General features: G+C 35.2%; 3 protein-coding genes across 4 annotated transcripts in view; 2 read left to right on the plus strand and 1 right to left on the minus strand.

Moving 5' to 3' along the window:
- The window catches only part of LOC657382 (discoidin domain-containing receptor 2), a 41,698-nt gene extending 33,774 nt beyond the window's left edge, over positions 1–7,924 (plus strand). The window contains exons 6-10 of the mRNA XM_008201862.3: positions 2,654–3,872; positions 5,380–5,528; positions 5,582–5,704; positions 5,757–5,866; positions 5,914–7,924. Of these exons, the coding sequence (XP_008200084.1) occupies positions 2,654–3,872; positions 5,380–5,528; positions 5,582–5,704; positions 5,757–5,866; positions 5,914–6,643 (2,331 nt within the window). The 3' untranslated portion in view covers positions 6,644–7,924. The remainder of the gene's footprint in view (positions 1–2,653; positions 3,873–5,379; positions 5,529–5,581; positions 5,705–5,756; positions 5,867–5,913) is intronic.
- A 365-nt stretch (positions 7,925–8,289) lies between these two features.
- The window catches only part of LOC657535 (uncharacterized protein), a 65,474-nt gene continuing 55,938 nt past the window's right edge, over positions 8,290–17,825 (plus strand). Inside the window, exon 1 of one of the 2 annotated variants that reach the window (XM_064359781.1) lies at positions 8,290–8,562. Coding sequence is in view for 1 of the 2 variants with exons in the window: in XM_064359780.1 (XP_064215850.1) it covers positions 14,271–14,338 (68 nt within the window). In the remaining variant the exon portion in view is untranslated. Of the gene's footprint in view, positions 8,563–14,140; positions 14,339–17,825 lie in introns of those variants that run through there. The other variant, XM_064359780.1, reaches the window with a different exon arrangement.
- On the minus strand, positions 9,344–12,156 carry LOC657454 (probable cytochrome P450 9f2). The gene is made up of 4 exons (XM_064359786.1): positions 11,759–12,156; positions 11,560–11,710; positions 10,295–10,636; positions 9,344–10,244 (listed from the first exon to the last, which is right to left on the minus strand). Exons 1-4 carry the CDS (start codon positions 11,998–12,000, stop codon positions 9,378–9,380), a joined length of 1,602 nt encoding a protein of 533 aa, XP_064215856.1. The 5' UTR covers positions 12,001–12,156; the 3' UTR covers positions 9,344–9,377.

The following is a 17,825-nucleotide window of genomic DNA, read 5'->3' on the forward strand; positions in this document are numbered from 1 at the left end:
CGAATGTGATAAGAATTGCAATATTTCTGAGGCGTATATTTATCAAAGTGTATAGAGTTTTCCTTTTCGAAGGAAAATTAAGCAGGCTGGAGAAAAGGGCGCCAAATCGACAATGATTTGCGTGACTCAGGGAAATTAGAGTTTTCGTGTTGAAGGTAGATATAATAACAAGGGAGTGAGGGTTGATAACAATAGCTATGTCGCCAGCAAGCCATAAATGCTCTGGAAGTGCCGGCTGGAAATTTGCGCTAGGTTTCCAATGGACGAGTGTATGTCGCTCTCCATATATTTCTGACCGCTTTTTAACTTTTTTTCCAATAATTTTTGCAGAAAATTGAGCCAAAAGGGCCTCTAATTGCAAAAAACGATAGTTGTTAGTTACGGTCTTTACGTTTTCTCTGAGGTTTTTTCAAAAAATTTTTGTACAGAGTTTTATTTTTTTTGCAAGTCTATTACGTCTAGTGACTTTCCTGATTTTTGCAGAAAACAAAGCTTGTCAAAAGGGTCCTTGATTATAAAAAATTAATGCGACACTCATTGGTTAGTCTGAAACGAAATTTTTTTCAAAACATCTTCACAATACAAATTTATTGTGTTTTTCTGATCACATTCTGTTTGCAATTTTCCCTATTTTTTCAGAAAACAAAGCTTATCACAAGTGCCTTTAATTATAAAAAAAATGAACCGTTAGCCAAGTGAGTCATCTCATGAAGCGATTTTTCTATTTTTTTTTCTGGGAACAAAGTGTGGTAAAGCGGCCTTCAACTATTGAACCGATTTTTTTTAATTAGGCAATTAACAATTTTTTTGTTTTTTTGAAATATGGTATCTTTGCAATAAAAATTTTATTTTTTTCGTATGAAAAATCATCCCGTCATCCCGTGATTTTTGCGCAAAAGATAGCTTGGCAAGAGGGCCTCGACTGTAAAAAAATAATGAATTGACAATCACTAGTTGACCCTTTAACATTTTCTTTTATTTTCTGAAATATCTTTGCAATACATTTTTTATGTCTTTCTAAATTGTGAGATTCCGTGAAGCAATTTTTTTTATTTTTCCATAAAACGATAAAACTTGTTTAAAGTGCTCTTGATTATAAAAAAAATAAAAGATCGTTGGGCTCTTAAGGGATTTTTTATTTTCAAAATATCTTCGTAATAGATACTTTTTTTATTGGTGATATTTCCTGTAGCGATTTTTCAGATTTTTGCAAAAAAGAAAGCGCATGAAAAGGTTCTTTTAATATAAAAAATAAGTAAATGGCAGTCACTAGTTAGGCCTTTAAGTTTTTTTTTTATTTATTCAAAATATCTTTACAATATAATGCTAATTTATTTATTTTTTTCATTAATTTCTTGTCACTTGCAGAAAACAATGTTTGCCAAAAGGGTCTTCTGTTCTAAAAAATAATAAACTGACAGTCATTAGTTAGGATTGTAACGAAATTTTTTGTTTTCTTAAATAATATCCATAAATAAAATTCTTATTTTTATCTTAGGTGTTATTCCGTAATTATTAAAGGGGCCTTCGACAGTAAAAAAATGACAAACCGACAGTTACTAGATTGGCTTTTAACGTAATTTTGTTTCTCAAAATTAACTTCTAAAGACTTTTTTTTAACTATGTCATCTCGTGCAGGATTTTCCTGACTTTTTTCAGAAAATACGTTAATTAAAGGGGCCTTCAACAGGAGAAAAAATTACAACCCACAGTTACTAGTTAGGCCCTTAACGGATTTTTGTTGTCTTCTCAAAATATTTCAAAAAAATTTTTTTTCAAGTGAGTCATCTTTTCAGAAAACATAGTTTGTCAATGGAGCTTTCAACCGTAAAATTGAACCGACAGTTATTAGTTAGGGTCTTTACGAATTATTCTTTTTTCTATAACTACCTTTACAATAATATAATCTGTGATATATTTTTTTAATCGCATGTAGCGATTTTTCTGATTATTACAGAAAACAAAGATTCTTAAATGGGCATTCTACTGTAAAAAAAATAATGAACTGATAGTCACCAATTAGGGTCTTTATTAATTTTATGTTTTTTTTCAAAATTGTTCACCATATTTTTTTTGTCATTGCGTGTTGAGCGATTTTTCGGATTTTTGCAAAAAACAAAGCGTTTGGAAAGGGCATTCGATTAAAAAAAATAATTGACAGGTATTAAGTGTAATGAATTTTTTTTGTTTTCTCAAAATATCTTCACAATAAAGATTTTCCTGATGGAGAAAACAATGCGTATGAAAAGGACATTTGATTGTAAATAAATAATTAAATGACAGTTTCTAGCCAGGGTCACCACGAATTTTTTTGTTTTCTTAAAAAACCTTTACATCACAAAATTTATTTTTGTCTGAGGTGTCATTCAAATTAGCTATCTCTCTAATTTTTTTAGGAAAACAGCGCTTATTAAATGGGCCTTCGACTGTAAAGGAATAATTAATCGATAGTCACTAGTTGGGCTTGTTACGGCATTTTTTGTTTTTTTGAAATATCTTCACAGTATAATATTTTTTCTCGTGCAGTGTCAACCCACATAGCGATTTTTCTGTTTCTTGCAGATTATCTTTAAACTGGGTAATTTGATAACACTTTCATAAAAACTACCCAAAATTTTGGGTAAGATTTTGACTACCCTTCTGTCCCTTCCAGGTCCTGCCTGGCAACATCAACACATATCTGGAATCGAAGAACACTCTCGTGCCTCCCATCTGGGTGAGCAAAATCCGCTTCTACCCCTACAGCTACCACAAACGTACAGTTTGCATGCGAGTGGAGCTGTACGGCTGCCGCTACACCGACGGCATCGTCAGCTACTCCATGCCCCAGGGCGACAAACGCGGCTCCAACTGGGAATTCTACGACTTCGGCTACGACGGCCACTGGGACGGCGACGAGCTAAAGCACGGCCTGGGCCAGCTAATCGACGGAATCTTCGGCCACGACGACTTCAAAACCGACTTCTACGACGAGGCCCAGACCTGGGTCGGCTGGAAGAACGACACGCGACAGCACAAACCCATCGAAATCAAGTTCGAGTTCGACCGCGTGCGCGAATTCTCCGCCGTCCACATCTACTGCAACAATCAGTTTACGAAAGACGTCCAGATTTTCTCGCACGCCAAAGTCATGTTCAGCGTCGGAGGCAAGCGCTTCAAAGGCGAACCCATCACGTACGAGTACATGGAGGACCGCATCTTCGAAAACGCGCGAAATGTCACCATAAAGCTCCACCATAGAGTGGGGCGGTTTGTTAAAGTGCAGCTCCACTTCGCCGCCAAGTGGCTTCTCGTCAGCGAGATCACCTTCGACTCGGTGGTGGCGCACGGCAACTTCACCGTGGAGTCGGAGCCGAAGGCCGCGCCGCCCACCCAAGGGCACGAGCTCCACGAGCAAAAGATCGAGATTCCCGTGCCGAATAAGATAAATGAACCGGCTTATTTGACAATCATCGTGATCGGGCTAGCGTTTATTATACTGTTGTTGGGCGGAGTGATTTACCTGATCATCCACCGCTTCCGGAATAGAAAGTTCTTCCGCAGTCCGAACTCCTCCAACATTGGGTTTCCGGGCGATACTTTGCCGCATCTTCAGCCGGAGTCGGTGCTGGGGATGAGCGAGAAAGGGAGCTCGATTGAGGCGTATGGAGTTACTGAAATTGAGGATTACCGCAGAAGTCATGGCACTTTGAAGTCGAGCTTGCGGTCTACTCTACCACTGCCACATCCTGGACACATGTCGGAAGGCAACGAATATCAAGAACCATATCAAGCGCTCAAATATGCGCCTTATTATAGCTACAGCTCAGTGGTTATGGAAATGCAGGATGCTATGCCCAACAGTATTAAGAAATGCCCAATCCAGCAAATAGGTAAGGTGATTTTGAGTAATAGTTTTCAATTAATGAATTAATCAATATAATTAGTAATATAGAGGTGTTCCAGCGAGTTGGTAAAGCTCATTATTCAGCTCAAAATGTTAGACTATTATTTTTTTCCCATAAGCTTTAGATACTAACTTCCCGCCTCACTTAAAATTAATACAAACTTTGTTTTTTTAATGGAACACTCTATATTTGTTGCTAATATGGATGGAGTTTTTAAAATTAATGATTTTGATTGTAGTATTCGATTTTTTTAACAAAACCATCTATTTTTTAAATGTAAATATTGCTCAAAAACTATTTTTTTAATTGAATTTTTGTTTTTTTAAAGAAGAATGTTTAAGCTTTATGATATACTATTTTTTTTGAGCTCACTGCAATCAAGGAACAAAAATTAAGAGGTTTGTTAAATTTAAATAACGTAGAATTTTTAAATGGATTTGTTTTTTATTTTTGCAACTAAAAACAGAATAATTTACAAGCGTTAGCGATCAAATTAAGTTTTCACGTGATAGTTGACTACTTTTCTTAAGAGTTAAATATAATAATTTTTGTATCTTTGATGGAAAACATGAAAAACCTTAACATTTTAACAAGAAATGTTTTTGCAATCTTTATCATAGTTGTAACACGTGACAACAAATTAACCAAATCAAAATTTTATCAGAAGATCAGATCAGAAGTGTCTCTTGCTGCTTACTCAATGAATATTTAACTTAAAAAATTATTGAAAGCTGCTGTGTCACTAGTCGAAAAATAAAATTTTCAGCTAATAATAACTTTATTGTTGCTCATAGTATATTCGTCACTTACTACACAGTGAAATAACTAAAATTTTCATTTTTATGGTGAATTTTTGAATCTCCGTATAAACTCCAACAAATGATCTGTGGTGGAAATTACATCTTCAAATCAAAAATTTTAGCCCAAGAAAGTTGATAGTAGAAAATTCATTCATTTGCTAAAAAATATTCAATTAGAGATACAATGCCGAATAAAAAATTGTGATTCCGTTTCTTTATTGTTTGTGAAATGTCTGACTGATATCTTTACCCGAATTCGCATTGTTTGGTAAAACAACAATCTTTTAAATTGTTCAGAATAAGACAAGTTTTAATTTAAATATTTTTGTTTTTCTAAACATTAACAATAAAAAATTAAAATTACTAGTTCTATCTTTATACTTAAAAATTACTTTAGTTACTTAATCATATAAATAAAACTGTTTTTTTAAACGAATGAATATTAACGAACGATTATTCCGATAGTTTACTTCATTCAATTACTCATATTCCACAATTAAAATCATTCAGTTGTGCCTAATACTAGTGTAAAGAATCAAATTGAAGCATGTTACAAGCTATGCTTTCCGATATAATTTATAATTTTTTTGGGCAACTACCAACTAGACGTACGTATTTATTTTTTGACTGGCGGTAAACTTGAAACAACCTGTATTTATTTTTTGCTGAATAGTTGCAATAATTACTTGCAGATGCTTATGATTACGCAGTACCTGAGCCTGGGACTCTTCCGCTTCTTGGTTCGGACAACACATTGCCAATAAATAGAAGTAGAATGAGTAGCGTCTCTTTAAAAAGCCAGAAAATGAATGCGAGAAACAGCCACAGTGAAGGTAAAAGGGTAAGAGCAACACCGTTTGTGTAGTTTATTTTTATTAACTTTTCTGCTAACAGTCCCCAACGCAACAAGAAGCTCTAACCGCGCTAAAAAAGCGCTTAGAAGACACACAACTTGTAGAGTTTCCAAGGCATCGATTGCGGATGCTATCGAAACTTTCTGAAGGAGCATTTGGAACGGTATTGTTTCACTACACTTCGTAGTTACACTATTAAGTTTACGAAAATTTAGGTATACATCGCTGAGGCGGACGGGATAACCGAATTCTCCTCGTCCATGTCTTTGGGGACGCGCCTCGTGGCAATAAAATTCCTCGGCGAAAACGCCGCCGAAAAGGAGAAGTACGTTTCCGGGTTGTGTATCAGTCATGATTGATGAATGCTTTCAGGAAGGATTTCTACCGCGACGTGCGAATCCTGGCGGCTCTGGAGGACCCAAACATCGCCCGTGTCCTGGGGATTTGCAGCCAAGAGGAGCCGATTTGTGTGGTGATGGAGTATTTGGACCACGGTGATCTGTGTCAGTTCTTAAAAACGCACGTTGCCGCGGACAACAATGCCAGTTTACCGTACGGTGTTAAGTCGCTCTCGTTCAACTGCCTTCTGTACATGGGGGCCCAGATCGCCTCGGGCATGCGCTATTTGGAGTCCCTCAACTTCGTGCATCGCGACCTGGCGACCAGGAACTGCCTCATAGGCAAGGGATATCAGATCAAGATCTGCGATTTCGGTACTTACAACGAACTTTATATCAATGACTACTACAAGGTGGACGGCAACACGCCGCTGCCCATCCGATGGATGGCCTGGGAGTCGGTCTACCAGACCAGGTACACAACGAAAAGCGACGTGTGGGCGTTTGCTGTCACCTTGTGGGAAATTCTGACGCTGTGTCGGAGACCGCCTTACGATTCTTTACCGGATCCTGAAGTTATGGAGAATTTAGCACACATGCACTGTGATGATGGACAGTATATGTATCTACCTCGACCCACGGCTAGCAAGGATATTTACGACTTGATGCTCGAGTGCTGGAGACGGAAAGATGTGGAGCGGCCGAGCTTTAGAGAGATTCACATTTTCTTGCAAAGGAAAAACTTAGGATACGCTCCTACATAGTTTAGGAAGACTGGTTAGGTATAGAGGGATCAACATTTATGTATATAGAACACAGGGTGATAATATCTATTTTTATTTCGACTTTGTTTTGTACAAACTCAGTTAGGCTTATTCTTTGACAAGTGTTTTTATTAACAGATTTATCACACGCGACACGGAGGACTAGAACTAGGAGGCGAATAACGTACTCGGCAAATACAAACGTGGGACATTTCTAAAATTGTAAGAAAATTGCATTTAGAACAACAACACAAAGTTAGTACATGTTATATGAACTTTTTGACAATTTTCAAATAAAAAAATCAAACATTTAGTGAAAAATTATAATTCAATGATAAGGCTTCCTAATATTTTAGTCCTTCGTGTACGCCTTTCGGGTAAAAACGATTCACGTTGTTTGTTTTCTATTTACGTGGAAGAAGAGTAAAAATTATAGAAATTTATGAGTGAATCTATTTTAGCGTCTGTTAATACGAACAAGTGTACCTCCCATGCTTTACCCATTTGTTATATAAACTCTTCACAAGGCACAATAATTCAAGACAATGTATAGATAATATTGTAAAAGTAATAATATCAGTGTTATATAATTATATTTACTAGTCAATTGAGGCGCCTAAGTAAAATATTTTCAACGACTTAATGATGTCACAAAGGAGCTTATGATGGAAAGTAACGAAAAAAGCATTCTAAACTATATATCTTCTACATTAGATAGTATTTTAACGATATGCGCTCCTGTGCTTTACAAGTGATGTCTATAATATATAGAAATGAAACTTTTCTAGTTACCAAAAATATTGTAACGTTGTTTCAGTTGTATGGTTTTTATACTTGCTGATGAAAAGTGTATGCTCGGAGATGTACCTACAATAACTTTTAATAACAGTCAGGTTTTAGTTCATTATAATGGATTTGATTATTGTTTAATGTGCCAATAAGCTTCACTTACAGTATAGCGAATTGTTATTTATTTTAGCTGTAATTTATTTTGCTTCATTGTACATGTAAAACTCAACTATTAGATACTCTATGTTTCTTAATGACATACTTACTAAAGTATTCAAACATTCCAACATAATATAAGTGGCACAAATTTTTAATAACTTTTGCAATAATGAACCATTTGTGATTTTGTTGATGTGCATTTAAATTCTGCAATTAATAATTATGTCGAGTAATAATAACATATCAATTTAATAAATTGTAATTAGGTATTACTTTACCCCGATATTTTGTTTTATTGATAATTTACGAAAATAAATCTTTAAAAGATTTCAACACTCGTGTTTTTGTTCGGTAAATACAAGTATTTACAATTTTACACTTCAGTAAATTGAAAAAAAAATGCGTAAGCTGCAACCCATTATACGCCGCTGCATAGGAGTTAATCTATACTTTTTCCTACAAACGATATTTTAATAAAAACTCACGTTTAAGATCAGTTTTTGTTATTGTATGGTCAAAGGGCGTGGCTTAAAACAATTTGCCTTTATTTGCGTAATAATCTCAATGGAAATTAGCTCAAAATTGGCCAAATCGTTTATTTTGTGACGAAGTTTCGCGCGGTCTAGTGTGCCATTGATTTCTTGAACTGCAGCCAACGGTTACACAACAAATAACTACTTTAAACGGCTTTCTTGTAACTTCCTTTGAATTCCTGAAAAAGATTCTTGAATTTCATCCAATTTGCTGCATAATTCTCGTTTTGCGAAATATTTTTTGCAGCCAAGTTACATTTTTCGTGTAGTTTTGAAACGCTAGGAGGTTGGCAGCATTATTAATAAAATGTCAACCTCTCCGGTTGTCTTCCGTCAAAAATGAATCACAGTTATGGTGCGAGTGTGTTTACATTGAATGTTATTATTGTGATAAATGTTGTAAAATTGCACAAAAAACGCTGATTATCGGGACTCCTGGTAAGTCTAATCAATAGCACTTAGGTGTATTGTGTAAACAATCGATAAGCTCTGAGCCAAGTGTCATGACCCCGCTAACATTTCCGAATTTGTTTCGTTGAAATTATGACCAACATTGCTCTCCTTTTAAAGACCGAAACGTGTAAATAAATTCCAAATTGTTAGCGACACTTGTCCAGTCTCCAATAGGACGTGTTCCAACGCCTCTGTTATTTATGAATATTACCGACTTGTATTTACTTATTTACGGAACAGTTCCCGAAAATAGAACTGTTGCATGAGAAAAATCAAGATCTGTACTTAATGCTTTCGTTATCTTTTCCGGCAAAAAATCGACCACTACAAAAAAAATGCAAGTTGCAAACACATGTGGAACAAATAAGAAAGCAAATACAATCAAATGGCAATTTAAATTTTGCGTCCATACGTCTAGCACATGTATTTACCACGGAATTCAATAATTGGTTTCGAGGAAATGTGCTGAATTGAAGCACACCTGTCATGTAATAAAGAGTGCCATTTTTAAACCGACCAAAATGATAACTGAATTTCTCTTTCGCAGTGACTTTTACTGCAAAACAACTTTTACTGCTTTTTCTCCACATTGGTGACATCTTTTATTGATTTGAAATTTTCCAGTGAAAATTAATTCCATGTTAAAACAATATTTTATTAGTTGTTATCGGAAAACAAACTCACTGGATTGTAGGAGATTACAAGGTAAAAACGCACGGTCAATGTGAGCGTGTTTCATAATCTGAAGAAGTGAAGAAATGAATAATTACAGCATAATTAACTTTATTAACGGTTTCTGACTAAATATTCTTCAGTCCTAGCCATGTCCCTCCTTTGACACTCCAATTGATCTGATACTTGTCCATCACTAGCGGAATTAGGGTTTTGTCAATTGGAACGATTTCAAAATTTTTCACCACGTGAAAAACCAACAACTTGCTTTCCAAAAGCGCAAACCTGGAACCGATACAATTTCGGGGGCCTGCCCCAAACGGTATAAAAGTGAGGGGGTTTATTTTGTGCTTATTCTCATCGTTGAACCTCTCCGGGTCAAATTTTTCCGGCTCAGGATAGTATTTTTCATCTCGATGTATTGCACAAATTGGTATCGAACAGAGCATCCCCTCCTCCAGAAGCAAGGGTTTTTCGTCAGGTTTTGTCGGTTCGATTGTGTAATTTTTCGCGACTTCTCGGTCCGTGGCGATAGCTGGTGGCCATTTCCGGAGGGCTTCCGACATCACCATGTCTAGATATTTCAGTTTTAACAGAGTTTCATAAGTGATTTTTTCGTCAACTGACTGGATTTCCGTTCTGAGTCGCGTTTGTACGTCTGGATTGACTGCGAGTTCGTAGAATAGGAAGTTGAGGAGGGTGGAGACTGTGTCAAAACCCGCGAGGAAGAAAATCAACGCTTGGGATATTATGTCTTCAGTTGTGATTTCTAGTTTTTCGTTTGGTTTCGTTAGTTTTGATTCGGATACGGAAGAGAATCCTTCGTCAATATCCAAGTGTTCTTCCGGGTGTTGGCGTCCTTTTTGGGCTTCCAGTAGCAAGTGGATCATGTCGGGGCGAATAATATTTTTTTCTTTCCGTTTCTTAATTGTGTCTTTTATAATCACGGTGAAAAAATCGGCGACTTTGGTTGGGATAATTTTCATTTTTAGTAACTGGAATTATTTAGTGTTACACGAAATCTTAACTAATAAAAATTACCAACCTGGCATAGTTTTGGGCTTAAGGTGTACAATAAAAATTTCATAGTTCTTATGTAGCCAAAGTCGGTGGCGGCCGCACCCATTAGTAGAAATTCGTTTTTTCGGTCTTTCAGCGAGTTAATTTTCAAGCCAAAGGCTGTGCTAGCAATCACGTCGTTGGTGAATCTTCTCAAAGTGTCTTTCATTTCCAACTCGACGGTGTCAGAGTTTTGACTTTTGAAATGTTGGACAAATTCTCTAGCACATTCGTCCATTAGTTCGAACATGATCCTCATTTTGCTGCTGGTGAACGAAGGGCTTAGAGTAGCCCGCATATCTCTCCACTTTTCGTCCCTTCTTGCAAATACGAGGATAAATTGAAAAGTCTCCGGCCTAGCTAGGGCGTTTTTCTTGGATTTTTTGTTTTAGCTGGTCCAGCAGGGAAGCATAATATGGGCCGTTGATTGTTTTTCCTTTTTCCAAATAATCTATGAAAAGAATACCCTTAGCATCCCAATACTGACTTTTCCGGCCGACCGAAGTGTTTTCGCTTTCTTCGGAACGGGTTCCCCCTTTGCAGTCCATTGTTTAGACTGCTGTTTGGTTTCGGGTGAATAATGGTGAATCCACGTCTCATCTACAGTTATAAATCTTCGTAAAAAATCCACCGGATTGTGTTGTAAGCGGGCCAAACACTCCTCAGAAATCATTTTTCTAATCAATTTTTGCTCTGGTGTGAGCAGTCGCGGCACCCATCGCGCAGATAACTTTCTCATATCCAACACTTCAGTTAGGATGTAATGTACCCGCTCCGTTGAAATGCCCACAGCTTCTGCTATCTCTACCAATTTTGACCGGCGATCATTCAAGACAATTTTATGGACTTTTTCTACAATTTCTTTGCACGTAGCGGTTTTTGGTCGTCCTGAACGTGGTGCATCTTCCGTGCTTTTACGACCACGTTTAAAGTCCGCGACCCAAGTTTTAATTGTCGTGTAAGAAGGAGAAGAGTCGCCCAATGTATTGTCCAGTTCAGATTTTATATCCTTTGAGGATAGCCCTTTAATAAAAAAATATTTGATCACTGCACGAATCTCAGTTTGCTCCATTGCGCACAAACACCAAACTACATCGAATTCAAACAACTGGCAAATAATTATTATTTGACCGATGTTTTTGATATTCCAAGGCACGACTAATAAAATATGAAAGAATATAATGCCATAATAAAATCTGCCAAATTTGCATCCTATCTAGGCTAGGCCGGAGACTTTTCAATTTATCCTCGTAAATTGCGACTCCAGAAGGGATCATCATCGGCGTTTACAAATCTTCGGTGGTTGACAAAATGATCAAAATCTTTAATCGTGATTTGTTTGATCAAATCGGGGTCTTTAATGATCAGGGTTGGCAGTAGAAATTGGTAAAATCCATGGTACCTTAAATTAGAATAGTAATTACTAATTAAATCAGAATTATAAACTTACCTTTCTTCAGGGAAGGCATTGTAGAGTTCTTGTATTATTTGAGCCAAACTTTTGCTACGAATTATTTCAAGTGAACCCAAAAGAAATTTGGGTTTGCAGTACTTGATACCTTTTTGGTGCCAAACATTTTGCTGCCTTTTGACGTAGTAATAGAAATAACCAAAGATGGCACAAAATATACCAAGATAAATGGTACCAGTTATGCCTAACAGTGGTATTAAAAAAGCCACTAAAATGAACATGATGCACAGTGGTGTTCCACTATCAGATCACCAAACGACGTTTTGTTAATATTTGGTGTGTTATCTAATCATTTAAAGAGTTATAATGATTATCTAGTCTTATGAAAATTTGCAACATGTTTTTTAAAATTGTTTAACCGGAAAAAAACGTTTTAGCAAGAAGAATTTGTTGCGCAATTTGCTATATGTCTCACAACTACTGTGTGTTTTATACGAGAGTTCATCGATTGTTATTGTATAATATCTAAAATTAGTACGTTTGAATGAAGGTTTGAATGTTGGTGAAATTATTACGTTCCGCAAACTCGAGATGGCGGTGCTAATGGGAGCTAATTTGGTTGATAAGGAAGATTTCTTCTTTAGAAATTCTTACGTTTGCGGTGTTGTTGAATTTTGTTGCCATGATTTTTTTGCTCTTTATTATGCTTGGTGATCATGTAGTTCATGTTTATCATGTTTATCATGTTTATCTTTATTTTTTTATTATTTCAAGTAGTAACTACAGACTGATTCAGAAATACTGAGTCTGTTGGCAACACTGGACTTAAATTTTTAAGGATACCAATGTAGTACTCTTCCAGTTAACAACAATTTAACATTCTTGTGGAGTTGTACGTCAAATAATTGTCAAGAAAAATCGAATTCGGTTACATTGTTGCAAATTACGAACACAAATACTTTCAAATGTGTTGCCAACAGACTCAGTATTTCTGGATCAGTCTGTAATAACAAATTTTCAATAATTGTTCTGGTCAGATCGCCTATGTATGGTAATTGTCACAAAAAACGTATGTCTCGGTTAACATTACAAAACAATGAGAGATGACAGCTGTCAGTGCTGTCAGTGTCAGGCCAAAAATTTACACGTTAAACTGAGCTTGCAGCGTAAATTCTTGAACGTCTGCATACAATTATCATGATTTTCAATGTGATTTTTATCAAAAACTCCTAAATGCAAAAATAAGACAACATTTAAACAGTTGACAGCAAACCATATGAACTTATCACGCAATCTACGTTCATGCTAGAAAGAGAAAACCACAGCAAACCAAGACCAGAACAATTATTGAACTCTTGTTATAATAATACATATTAGAATTCGACAAAGAAATTATTATTATTGTGAAATACATTTGTGTAACTGATACTCGGAAGAGATTTTATCAAGATTACTTTTGCCAGATAATTTTCTAGAAACTTATATCTAATTTTATCTTATTAAAGCACTAAAGCAAGTTTTAATGGTATATTCAAATATCCAAGCCAAAAAGTAAACTCAAAACACATTTTAACAATAAGTTTTGTTAGATTAAGTATAATAAGAGCTACATTTTGCATAAAAATTGTACAGACTTTTTAAGGTTTGTAAAAATTAGGTACCTAATGATCACTATAAGAATTACAAGAAATTGTAGTAAGAATTATTTCTGAATTTTTTTTCGGGCAGCATTTTACTTTTTAAACGCGTACTTGTTTAAATAGATAATCTTTGCTACTTTGTTGGATAATATTGATTTTTTGAACAACAGATTTCAATAAATTTTGCGTTCTCTTAAATTAATTTAAAATTGTATATTTATCGATATAAATCAATGTTTTTTTCTACTTGTTGTCATTTTTTCGCAGCATTCTTGTTAACGATTTATGTTTATCGCCAATAATAAAGTCAAGACCGTTTTACGTTAAATAAAGATGTATTCTTCAATCATGTATTCACAAAAACTTGTAGGTATATTGTGAAGATTTATCTTTCATTGTAAGCAATAGCGTTGAACGGCAAGCAAAATTTATTCAACATGTTCATATGGCATTTTTCATTAATTAAACTTTCCTTGAAAGTAAGATTATTCAGAAAAACACTTGTCTTCGACGAGTTGAAATTTTTGAAGCTTCTTCAGCTCGTGCGCACGTTTCTCGCGAAGCTCCTCCGAAGGATTTTTGCACGTTCCACGTTGCATTTCTTTGATAGCGGTTGCATCATTAGATAAGATGCTCGGTCTTCGGTGTCATAAACCACCGCATCATTTTCATGGGGAGAATAAATTCTAAGAAGCATTGCTACGTCTCGTGTGCAGTTCCTCTTCGGTAAAGTTACGGTACATGTGCGTCGATTGCGGCAATCTGCTTCGTTGATTACCTCCTTTTCCTATTTGCAGCAGTCGTCTGAGAAAACTGCTACAAAAAGTTTAAATTTTTGTACGTGTCTCTTTGAGTGGCGGTGACTTGTGTGCAAAAATATACAAAATGAAGATTCAAAATCGTGGTGAAGCATGGTGGTTGTGACTCACACCGAAATTTGTATCCCCATTACGTATAATAGGGAGTTCTCCAGAGGGAGGTTAGTGTTTTTTAGCTCTTGAAAGCACCGTCCCTCTTAAATTTTCTAAGGTAATATTTAAAGTTCCGGCTTTTTTATTTCTCTACTTAATTATTTTCAAAGTTAAATGTGTCGGGGTTTTAAAATTACACTCGCATGTCCTTACTACTTGCAGGAGATACGAGTGTTGGCACTTAAGTTCAAGTGAACTAAATAAGGTTCATAAGTGAATCTTATCCAGCACTACACTCGAATATTTAGTGCAAGTGAATGAACACGGAAGGTCAAGAAACTGCAGCGAGAACGTCTCGCAACAAACGGCTGATCTTAAATTGAACAGATGTGTATTAGAGTTTATTAGAAAAATCATTTGTAGTTCATCTAGACCATCTCTAATTTATTAAGACAGCTGCATTTTAGTTAACATAATGGCTTTCTTTTTTGAGAAATATATAAATATTTTATAAAATCAATTCTGTTGAAAATTTATTGCGGAATTGTCTGCAATAATAACAAATATACCGTTTCAAAAATATTTAAAGACGAAGGTTATTTTCATGACTAGAAGGTAATCGCCGGTGTCGAACGAGTGACCCAGGCAATGGTATCCTCCTTTCGATGTTGTAAACTTAGGGTCAGCTAACACAACATAGGCTTCCAAACTGGTTATAAACGAAATTAATTATTTTCGTATTAAACAGGTGAAAAGTTTTAGAATCTGGGTTGGCTAAAGTTGTGGTCATTAAAGCATACAGTTATACGTTTTTTGTTGATTATATTTGAACATTTTCGAAATTCGTTAATTGTTTATTTAAAGGTAGGATGTAACGGTTTTTTAATTAAGGATCCAGCAGTTCATCTTGTGTTGATTCGATGGCAAAATGTAGCTTTATTATTGTCTAGTCATTTGACTAGAATGTTGCACCTCATTGTACTTTATGATTTTACGCCTTGGTTAACACAGTTCGTTTTAGCCTAGTTAGCGCTCAGTCCTAATGGCTTTATTAATTTATAAGTGCCTCATTTACGGCCACAATTAACACGTCGAATTCACGTGGCGAGTTTTCGTTGAGGAATGTGAAAAATCGAAAAAGAAGTTGTGTTTAAGACAGTGGCAATCGTGTGTATGAGTTTAGAGAGTGACAGTTGGTAGAGTGACCGTGGTCTGGTGAGATTTCTAATTAGATTTTCTTCCCAAGTGGTCAAATTAGAATGAACTTGGGTTGAATTAAGTACATCTCGGTGGTCTTGTGGTGAGTGGCTAATTTTTAAATGGCTCAGTTTTATCACCAATAAACGATGTGTAATGATTTATGGATGGAAATGAATTTGAATGAACGGTTATATTTTATGGGAAATTTTAAATAGAAGCTGTGCTGACTATCAAATTGAAACCAGCATGACAAACATTTTTAAAAGCCATCACCATCAGTGAAGTGGGGATGGAAAGTATTTTCTGGATGAAATACGGAATTTAATAGTAATCTAGCAACTTTTTGTGCTCCTATTCATGTTGATCCTTTGATGGTGTATTTTACTTTTGAATAATACAACAGCCGCTTTTCATGCCTTAACGAGAGTTTCACTTCTTTTAATTCTTGACTTTTTTTGATATTACGAAAGGAATCTATAACAAGCTTCAGTTGTGTAGTTTTTGACTACGATTTTAAATTGTGCATGGATTTATGTAAGAAATTGTGTTTTTTAAATGAAGCATTTGTCGTAATTAATCGTACATTTGTTAGAAAGTTAAAATAAGATTAAATAGACTGATTGTAAGTAACTTGAAAACAAGAAAAATGCTCTCCTGGTGATTAAAACATTGCAGCATCAGCTTCCGCATGGACTTTCAAGAGACAAATTAGAGATAAAAAATTCATACTTGATTGTATCGTGAAAGTGTAAATATTATAGTGACGGACATCGGCATGTTTTTGTAAATAATTTATGCTAAGAAAGTTCTACTTAAAATTTGGTACAGAATAAGACCTTACTTTCCTGGTCTGTTGTTGATTTGTGTATAATTTTTTATTTGGAAAATAAATGGAAAAATAAAAATTAACGAAGAAGTTATTTTATTTATTAATAAACAAGACTCTTTTTTTACTTAACTTTTAAATGAAAATGAAAGGATTCGTACGGAAACAAACGGTGGGATTCTACGTTTGGGAATTTTTTTCATAATTAAAATGGAACAATTTTTACGTAGTACGTTGTCGGAAAACGTAGTAATTTTACATCCATTCATCCAAGATTTACATAAATTGATGATAACTTTCTTAAGCATATTCTCTCTATTGTGTGGTGGGATGATAAACAAGTGCCATTATCATTTTTATCTCGGATTTGAATAATTCTATTTCTTCAAATGCAATAAATTATTGTAGAATACTCTGTTTTTGAATAAATTTTACCGATTTAATTGACAAGCAGTGTTGTTTGCTTTTACCATTGTAGATATAATATAAAGCTATTTTTTAATTCTGGCACAACTAATTTACGTATTTATGAATCCGTCTACTTTTATCGCTTCGATAAACGAATAAAAAGTAAGAAAACATTGCCATATGGTACTCATTGCATAAAATGACACACTATCGTATGGAGGATTTCGCGATTTGACACGCTGGACACATTTTCCTCGAGACATCCGGATGTTGTTCATAATTAAGCAAGCGTCCTTCTTTGAACTATTTCAGCGCTTTTGCCTTAATTCAAATGAACAATAATTAATTAATCATTTCATACATTCCAAATTCCGATGCGCTTTAAAAAATAATTGAAAGCAGGATGTTACATTTTCAAAAATAGTCAAACTGCTGACGCCGGGTTAAATATAACTTTGTTTTCTTTACAATTAGATTTGTAGGTGCACTTCAGAGTAGATCATTTTATTTTTATTATAGTTTACGAGCCGACACACTCTAAAGCTATGACTCAAGCTTTGAATTTACATACAGATTTTTTTCTGCTTTCGGCTGTCAATACATTATGCTGGCCAAACAATACAACAATGGCCCAACTAACAATATCCTTATATTTTCCGCCTGTTCAGAGAACCGCACATTGGGTGTCTGGCGTTTGTCACTTGGTTATAGTCTTATTAACTGTACTATTACCACAATGCTAGAATATTACCGCAAAAGGCGATGTTTTATTTATACTTTTTTCAATTTTGAAAAAGTTTTTTGTACAGAAAACCTGCTTATGGCAATTGAACTAAAATTATTGACTGACTATACTGATTTATTCAGCTAGCTGAGGTGCTATCGATTTTTGCAACATGTCATTAGCTAAACTGTTAGGTGTGTTGTGGTTTAAAACGTTAGATTCGGAGCAGAAAATGACAAACGTGCGTGATTTAAGTTAAAGACCCAATTTACAGTCTTTATTTCCGACGCACTTATTTCCGGTACAATTTGGTGCGTTGAATCGTCACCGTTATAAGAAATAGTTTCGTGGGCATTGAAACAATCACAGTGTCGAAACACCGATGTCTAACAAGTGA

The sequence above is a fragment of the Tribolium castaneum genome, chromosome 1 (genome assembly GCF_031307605.1).
Source record: "Tribolium castaneum strain GA2 chromosome 1, icTriCast1.1, whole genome shotgun sequence".
NCBI lineage: Eukaryota > Metazoa > Arthropoda > Insecta > Coleoptera > Tenebrionidae > Tribolium > Tribolium castaneum.